Below are 9444 nucleotides of genomic sequence, written 5' to 3' on the forward strand. Positions count from 1 at the left end.
AATGATTATACTCTCCTATCCTTAAAAGTTATTGCAAATTCTACACGCTATTGCAAATTCTACACGCGTCAATGGCAAAATCGTCATACAAAAAATCAGGTTATTTTGTTATTGTTAATTATATTTTGTTTTTCAAGGCATTTAATAATTTACTTTTACCCAATTTCTCTTCGAATGGTATCTCGTATTCCAAACTTGAAAGAAAAATGATGAAAAACTTATATCCCAATAAAAACTTAATGTATCAGAAATCACCCTTTTACATTGTATTTGAAAGTATACATCGACCATACCTATATTCCTTCTACATGCAATTTACCTTGAAAAACAACAAATTTAAATCATGGATAAAATGGTCATTTCACCTGTTTTCACACTGCCCAAAAAGGTTTTGCTTTTGAATTATTTGTTAGAGTTTCTTCATTAGTTTCCTCAATGTCATCATCTTCTTCTTCTTCATCTCCATACTCCATAAGACTGATTAAAGTTTCTAAAAACAATAATAAAACATAAGAAAATATATATATATATATATATATATATATATATATATATATATATATATATATATATATATATATATAATATTCAAACTACAATGCTATAATACATCAATTATTGAGTTTGTAAACTTACCAGGTACAGATTTGGTTTCTGGTGTTTTTACGATATTGCCCTCGACCACCTTTGCTGTTGAATTAAATTTAGGGGGTCGTGGAGGAGGTGGCATCATTCCATTGGTCATCGGAGTCGGAATCGGAATAGGTGATTCCATCTTTGTACTACTTTTGGAATTCACTTCATTTTGCTTCAAGATTCCTGATGCCTGAAACAAATCATAACCACACAATCCAAAAATATAAAAGTCAAAAGTCAAAAAAAAGACGAAATTAGCCCTCGAAAGTAATTAGGCATGGAATGACTGCAGAGTGGGTCCGGGTCCCAGTTAAAAAGCGCCACATCAGCACCAGTTTGCTTGCGTTAAAAACCCTGTGAAAATACAAATGTCCAACAGACAGGTCCAGTATCAGGTGTAAGGTCAGAGAAAATACCTGTAATATTAAGTAGTAAAAGTCAGAACACCAAAATATAATGTTAAGAATTAATTAATTAATCAAAGAAATGAGAATCTTCAATTGTCTATTTTTATTTTAAAAGTGATTATCTGATTTTTAAGTAACATATTTATGTTTTATCATTATCTGATTCTTTTTTAGAGTCGGATAAAAAAAATATTATTTGTAATTTAAGTTTTATTCCAACTAAGATATCATAAAAAAGTAAAATTATTTCATTGCAAAACAAATGAAGCTATATACTTTTAGATATAAGAGCAACCTAAAAAATAAAAATAAATATTACAAATTTTGGGTTTGTATATGAAAATATGTTAATGGTGGCCTCTATAGGAAAAAAAATCACAAATTGGGTGTATTTTTTATTTTTTTTTATAAAAAAAAACTTCTACTCTAATAAATAAAAATATTTTTTGCCACATGTCACTCATTCATTTTGACGTGTGTTATTTTGTGGTTATTTTAAATTAAATTTTTTCCACATGTCATTTTATGGTTTTTTTTTTCATTTTATTAAATTTCACATAATATTTAAACTAGTTGTGAGACCCGTATATTATACAGGTTAATTAAAACAAAATGTTAACTACGAATGATTAAACAGGAAGTTTATTTTAATTTGAAATTTGAAATAAGTAAAAATTATGAGAAAAAAATTTAAAAAAAAAAAAAACATTCAAAAAAATAAATTAAAGTTATATGTTTAGTTGTCAGACCTGTGTACTAAGCATATTAATTATAAAAAAATGTTAAATATGAAGGTTTAAACTGTAAATTTATTTAAAATTGAAATTGAAGTTACAAATTTGAAATTTGAAATTAATATAGTCATTATGGTATGTTTAATTTATGGAAACCAAATTAATGATATATTGAAAATCCCTATTCTAATAAAAGAATAGTTTTATTTTCTTTTGACATGTGTCGTCCTATTAGGCCTCCTAATTAATGCATCAGTTGTCAACCTATTGATTCTCCAATTTAAATTTTAAATATTTCACTCTAATTACATTAAATTAATAACATTAGAATAAAATTAAAATAAAATTAATACAAATTATAAAGTGATTTAATTTCACATATTTATTTAAATCAATGATTAAAATTTATATAAAAAAATCTCTTAATTAATAATTTATTTAAAATAATTGATTAATAATTTTAAGTTTTTACTATAAAAGATTAATTAATTTTGTAACCGTGGTTTCCACGGGTTATAAACTAGTGAAAAATGAAATAAATGACAAGTGGAAAATAAATATCTCAAAATTATAACAAAATGATATGTGACATAATGCATGAGAGAATGACATATGGCAAAATTATTTTCATTAATGCAACTTTCCTTCTAATTTTAAAATTTTTAAATTAAAGCCCAATTATTTCCTTTGTTTATTTATTTAAATGATTTGTTTAAATTTATAAGAGAAATGAGCATTTCAATTTCAATAATTCAATACTTTTCTCATTTTTCTTATAAATTCAAACTATTAAATGTTTAACTTTTTTTTTGAATAAACTACACAGGTCTCACAACTAGTTATTAAACAAAAAAGCACAACAGTCAACAAAAAGCCGCCATGTGGCAACCGACTCTTTCGGTGTTTTTTTCTTTTTCTTTTTAAATTATATTTCTTTTTTTCTTTGTGATTTGGTCACCAAATTATAATCACCAATAAAGATATATTTAAGAGGTGAGAGAACAGAGCACAGATACCTGGTGTGTTTTGAGCTGCCCGGGCTGCCCGAGATCAGTGATGGGCAGTTCTTGAAATTTGCGTTTGTGAGTGTGAGGGGGTCGTTTTTCTTTTTCCATCTCTAAATTTGCATTTCCAATTATTTGGGTTTGGGTAGATATAATGGGAGATGTAGATTGCTTAAGGGCTAAGGCAACTTGTTGCAAAGGGGTAGTTTGTGGGTATATCCCACCATACCCATTGTAGCTCGTACCAGGAGGAGGATGAGGAGGAGTTATATGTGAAATGACTGTTTTGCCCCCAGGGGTAGTAACGGAAGAAGCTGCTTCTAACTCACTCTGGACTCTGGTCAACAATGGCGGAGGTGGTGGAACAGCACCATAAACCTTACATGATGATACCCTGGAAAATCAAAATGATGTAATCAGAAATGACCCCTTAATAACAAGGGTATTTTCGTCTTTTAGTAAAAAGAGAAGAACCCTAGGAATAGGGAAAAGGCCTAATGCCATAAAAGCCCTTAAGTTTGGAAGAAATGTTCAGTTTTATCCTTTTGTGTATTTCTGGTTCATTAAAGTTGGATGTTTGCAAAATTTTTTTCCAATTTTACCCTTTTGCGTATTTCTGGTTCATTAAAGTCGGAAGTTTGCAAAAAAAAAATTCCAATTTTACCCTTTTGAGTAATTCTGGTTCATTAAAGTCGGAAGTTTGCAATTTTTTTTTCCAATTTTACCCTTTTGAGTTATTCTGGGTCATTAAATCCCTTATGTTAGGCAGAAATGTTCTGTTTTACCAGGTAAACCTTCAAAAAGGGTAAAATGCAAAAAATAAATAAATAAATAAAATCGAACCTCCGGCTTTAATGAGCCAGAAATACGCAAAAGGGTAAAACCGAACATTTCTACCAAACTTAAGGGCTTTTAGGTCATTATGCCTTGTCAAATCCATCAAACATGGAATTTGAAGGTTTCTGACTGAATTGAATTCCATCCATTTTGCAACCAAACATGCCATGGAATGAAATCTTGAATTCCAATTTGTCAGAATCCGCAAACCAACCTTCTTATGCATGAGGGTATTTTGGTCTTTTGATAAAAAAAGAATGAAATTGAATTCTTCCCCCCCTCCCCCCCCCCCCCCCCCCCCCCCACGAAAAAATCCATTAAACATGGAATCCAAGATTCCATCAATCTGGCAACCAAACACCATGGAATGGAATCACAAACTCCAATTCCACCAAAATCTGAATACATGAATACAGGATGGAATGTTACCTAGAGGCACCACATTCTGCACATATTGTATCCAGAAGATTCTCAGCCAGAAGCTTTGCATGTTCAAGGCTTTTTGGATTACTACTTGACAAAAAAAGATGTAGTGATTGTTGTTCTGCAAGCAAAAAATACGAAATTTACAACTTAAAAAATTGAAAAACCAAAAAAAAGATATTACAAAATTAACATATATAGAGTTATATAATATACTACTACCTTCGGAATTAGAAATTCCAGGGTTTCCTGAACCACGCCCTTTTAGTAAAACTGTTGATCCTGTTTCATTCATAATGTGATTTACATACTGATCCTGCATTTTCAAAACCCAACCAGAAGCAACACAAAAAGAACTCCCCCAATCGTATGGAGATGTTAGGGAAAGCTTAGAAATTAGAACTTTCATCTTCATCAGTAATGCTAACATTATTAAATTATCACTAAACACATACTCATAAAAATGGATTACAAGTTTATTGATCTAGAGTAAAACAAATGGATACTTGGTTCTCATTCCTTGATATTAACCCTATACTGTGTCTGTGTGTGTGTGTGTGAGAGAGAGAGAGAGAGAGAGAGAAGCTCACATTTGGTCCACGAATACGGGCAATAATGTTCAAAGATGGATCTGGTTCAAAGCCCAAGAACACACATGTGCTAAAAGGGTGAACCACCTGATCAAAATTAAAAGTTTCCTAATGTTATAATTTGGGAAATTTTCAAAATTTGATTAATTGGTATTTCACATTTTTCACCTTCAATCCATTGGTTAAAACACCTTGCTTCATGATTTCCTCTATCATGGCAGCTGCTTGATCAACTGCTTTTATCCTGTCTGCTGTTGTTTCCAACTACAGCAGAAAAGAAAAATAAGTATTTTTTACATGTTTTCATCAGAGTTATCATCATAGGTTAAATGTATGAATTCTTTGATACAGAAAGCACAAAGAAACTTACATGGGTGCCAGCTGAAACATGAAGATATAATGGTTTTTCAGCATCAGAAGGTGCGTTTGGAGGACGATATTTACCCCTACAGAATTCCTTCAGTATCTTTATAAAGCAACAAAGGAAAAACTAAAAAGGCATGAGATATGAGGTGAGCTACTTGCCTAGTTATCACTATGGCACCAGTGCATTTCTGAATCTGAAAAAGTTAGAACACCAACACCCTATTAATGGTAAGTAACAAACTTGAAAATTCACTTCTACCCCAAAAAACAACATGTCTTATGTGTATCTAAGCAGCTTTCTTGGACATTAATAACTAAAGAGATAGAAGAATGTGGAGTTTAATTCACCTCTTCTTGCGTTTGGCGTTTTGTAAGCTTGTAACGTATGGAAGACTCTGCATCATTTATGACAATTTCTCTAGCTATTAACTCCTCTTGAATCTTTGGCTACAAGAAGGATGTGCAGTTAATGACAAAAAGAACAAAAATCAAATGTCTCCATGGTATCTTACTTGAATCTTTTGGGCCAATGCAGTTGCATGCTGCTGCATTGAGGGTGCTGGATAAAGCTGCTGTAAATGTCCATAACTAGAAGTAAGAGGATTTATCAAAGAAGCGCCAGAAGCTGGAGGAACACCAGGATGTGTGATCCCAACAAATGATCCCATGTTGAGCAAAGGAAGGACTCCAGGGACTGCTACTCCCGCTGTCACCAAGGACTCAGCTGGCTGATCCCATTTCCTCTTTTTCCTGAAAAAAAGTAATTTGCAAAACCATAAACATGATGTAAACCCTAAATCGCTATCACAAATTTACCAATTAGGATAAATGACGAGCATAAACAATCCGCATTAGATGTAATTCTATTAGTAGATAAGAAAACAAGCTTTTGATGGAAAATTTTGAGAAATTAGACGATTAAGAATGCATAAAACTAGGGTTTAAAATGTAGGAAACTTGACACCTTTGCTTCGTGTTGGATGAATCGGATGCAGGCGTGGAATCAGGCATCGAAACCCTAGCGCAATCGTCTTCTGTCATGCTGTCGTGGCTTGATTGAGGTTTGCTTTATCTTTTGGGGTTTCACAGACTCCGATACGAAGAGATTCTGAACACTGGGTACCCATTGGCTTTTACGGTTAGATTAATGTCTTTCCGTTAAATTTACACAAATCCTCCCCGACTTGTGTACAAGTTCAAGTTACGCCCCCGTACTTTTATAACGTACACTAGGAACCCCAAAAGCAATAGAAGATAAGTTGATGATAAGTGTCCTATTTAAGGTGATTATTATACATTTTAAAAGTCGTTGCAGATTAACCATAGTTACCAGGAACGTCAAATTGCCTTCGATTTTCGTTATGGGTCGTGCGTTCCGGTTCGTGGTACACTTTCGTACCGAACACAATTGGATCGCGACCTGGATCGTCATATTGGTCGATCCCAATTTCGTATCTTCTTCAATAGGATCGCAAATTAATCGTCGATGGAACATGAATTGATGAAATTGGGAACGCGAATTGGTGTATTGGGATCGATCGCTGGTACGAGCAGGAAATCAATTGGGTCGCCGACTGGTATAATTGACATCTCGTTTTTTTCTGTCTATGCGATACGATGGATTTTCAATTGATTACGTTTTTTATTTAAGTAGCTATTCTCACATTCTGTAATTGATTTAATTGATATCGGTGGATCAATTATATGATTTCACATTGATTTTCCTTTGATTTAATTGATTTCATAAATCATAATTGTGTGAATTCCTATACTTATATATACAACATTACACCCACGATGAACTTCACAATTCACTCTTCTCTTTCACAGTAACACCAATACACAATTTTCTTCATTCTCTCTTCACAGTAACATAATACTCTATTATTGTAATAATGGCTTTTGGTAAAAGGGGGTCTACTTCTGCTCAAAACAATGCAGAGGCTACAACAGACCACATTGTGATGTCTGAGAATGAAGATAGCATCGAAGATGACACAGTTGTAGAGGATAATAATGAAGTTTAGAGTAAAGAAATGAAGGATGACAAACCACTTATGCAAGAAGTCACCATAATTAAATCTGCAGATAGCAAAAACGCAGGGGGTTCAAAGGTTTGGGAATGTAAGCATTGCAAGCAAAAGTTTACAAGTTCTTACACCATAATTTATGTTCACTTTTTTGGTGCTACTGATGGGAAAAAAGCACAGATTAAAAGGTGCAGTGCAATATTAAAAGATCAGGAGAAGTATCAAAGGTTGATGAATAAAGTGAAAGCTGTTGAAAAGGTAGGTGTTTCTCGTGCTTTGAAAAGTTTTATATTCAGTAACAAGACTGCATCTTCTTCTTTGTCTAAGAAACCCATTAAAGAATCCTTTAGCAAAATGGAAAGAAACATGGTGGACCTGAAGATTATGAGAGGATTATGTGCTAATGGCATTCCTTTCAACTTTTTGAGAAATCCACAATTTCTCGAGATGGTTAGAGCAATCAGCAAAGCACCCGCTGGTTATAAACCACCATCAAGTGAAAAAGCAAGGATTGTTTTGCTTGATGAATGCCTCAGAGATGTTGAAAAATATTTAACTCCAATCAAGGACACATGGTATTCCCAAGGTGTTTCCATTGTATTCGATGGGTGGAAAAATGTGAAACACAAACCTCTTATTAATGTTCTTGCGGTGAACAGTCGTGGGGCAATGTTCATGTATGCAGAGGATTTCTCTGGTCTGGAAAAAATAGGTGTGGCGATAGCAGAATTCTTGCTTGGTGCTATTGAAAAAGTAGGACCAAACAATGTCCTTCAAGTTATTACAGATAATGCAGCGAATTGCAAAGCTGCTGGAAGGGAAATTGAAAAGGTACACAAGCACATCTTCTAGTCTCCTTGTTGTGTTCATACATTAAACTTGATTTTTAAAGACCTTGCCAAAGAGTTTTATTGGTTGTTCAACAAATATAGGAGAGGAAAAGTGATTGTTAACTATTTCCTAAACCATAATCAAGCTTTAACCATTTTTAGAGACAACTCACAGTTAGAATTGTTACAAGTGGCCAAGACAAGATTTGTGTCCCATTACATTTTATTGAAAAGGTTAATGGATTGTATGGAGGCTCTTGCTACAACCATTGCCTTAAATTCTTGGAGAGATTGGGTAAAAAATGTAGATGAAAACAATAGAGTTACTGGAGCCACAGTTGTTGACACCATAAGAAGTGAAGAGTTCTGGGAAGATGTTGAAAGTATTTTAGCAATTACAAAACCAAATTTCTTGTTGATAAAGTTTTGTGATGGTGAGGGATCAAAAATTAGAGAAATATATGAAAAAGGGATAATATGTTTGGAGAAATTAAGGATGTTATGTTAGATAATAAATATCCTTCTTATTACCGGCAAGTGGAGAAAATTGTGCTATCGAGATGAGAGAAGATGACGATTCCGTTGCATTGCTTGGCATTTGCTTTATCGCCTCGATTTTATGATATACATTATCTTAGCATGTTAGAACCAGGTGGAATACCTAGAAAAGCTCCTAATCTCGACAAAGAAGTGGTACTCGGTTGTATGGAAGCTTTTAAAAGAATAGGTGAAAGCCCATAAGAAGAGCGCATGTTGCATGAGCAGTTTGCGAAACTCCAAATGAAGAAGGGGCTCTACTCAATGGCGGCAGCTCAAATGGATGTAGTAACCATGGACGCGATCGATTGGTGGTCAAGTTATGGGTCAGAAACTCCAGATTTGGCTGATGTTGCAAAGAAAGTTTTGTCACAGCCGATTAGTAGCTCGTCGGCAGAAAGAAATTGGAGCACCTACTCTTACATACACAATGTGAAGAGAAACCGCTTAAATACCAAAAGAGCTGACAAAGTTATGTTTATCCATTCAAACATTCATCTACAGTCACGCTTTTCTGAAAGTTACAAAACGGGACCACACAAAAAATGGGATATAAATCCGGAAAATGCATATTTAGAAGGGCCAAGTACAAGATTTGAGGAAATGCAATGGGAGAATTTAGACGAAGATGAAGCTAATGTGAGTGGAAACGGGAAAAAGCAAAGGGTTAATTAATTTCATTTTGTGTTCCAGTTTTTTATTTTTCTGTTAAAGAACAATGTTTTTTTTGAAGTTATGACTTATGATTTATGGAATTTGGAATAATTATGTGTTATTTAATATCATTTTTACTTTTATGTTGATTACTAAATCATAGTGTATTTGTTTTATTTATATATGGTATTTCGTATCGGAGTAACTGGTAAAACGTTCCGCGTACCCGATTCGCATTCCGAATTAAACTACCCCCTCATACCAAAAATAAAAAATACCAATCCTCGTTCCCATTTTTGTTCCTCATTCTAGGGCGTTCCGCATTCCATGTGACTATGGTTCCTCCACCATTTCACCGCTATTATGCTCCACTGAATTTCTTCCACATCATCTGCA

General features: G+C 33.5%; 2 protein-coding genes across 5 annotated transcripts; one reads left to right on the top strand and one right to left on the bottom strand.

Annotated features, from left to right (window-relative positions):
• Positions 1–207: 207 nt before the first annotated feature.
• Positions 208–6418, bottom strand: RIK (RS2-interacting KH protein). 4 transcript variants are annotated; one of them, XM_079031413.1, is made up of 13 exons: positions 6328–6418; positions 5962–6226; positions 5510–5747; positions 5346–5444; positions 5157–5191; positions 5002–5077; positions 4800–4895; positions 4632–4718; positions 4261–4357; positions 4048–4162; positions 2794–3175; positions 637–826; positions 208–490 (listed from the first exon to the last, which is right to left on the bottom strand). In XM_079031413.1, the coding sequence occupies exons 2-13, from the start codon at positions 6036–6038 to the stop codon at positions 372–374; spliced, it is 1611 nt and encodes a 536-aa protein (XP_078887539.1). In that variant the 5' UTR covers positions 6039–6226; positions 6328–6418; the 3' UTR covers positions 208–371. The 4 variants fall into 4 exon arrangements, with proteins under 4 accessions (XP_078887539.1, XP_078887540.1, XP_078887541.1 ...); XM_079031414.1 differs by lacking the exon at positions 6328–6418 and having other exon boundaries at positions 4264–4357; positions 5962–6312; XM_079031415.1 differs by lacking the exons at positions 208–490; positions 6328–6418 and having other exon boundaries at positions 743–1052; positions 5962–6312.
• A 615-nt stretch (positions 6419–7033) lies between these two features.
• Positions 7034–8365, top strand: LOC145095835 (uncharacterized). Its single transcript, XM_079033657.1, has 2 exons — positions 7034–7858; positions 8033–8365. Exons 1-2 carry the CDS (start codon positions 7034–7036, stop codon positions 8363–8365), a joined length of 1158 nt encoding a protein of 385 aa, XP_078889783.1.
• The last annotated feature ends 1079 nt before the right edge of the window (positions 8366–9444 follow it).

Source organism: Lactuca serriola, chromosome 3 (genome assembly GCF_051521515.1).
Source record: "Lactuca serriola cultivar US96UC23 chromosome 3, Lser_US96UC23_V15, whole genome shotgun sequence".
Taxonomy (NCBI): domain Eukaryota; kingdom Viridiplantae; phylum Streptophyta; class Magnoliopsida; order Asterales; family Asteraceae; genus Lactuca; species Lactuca serriola.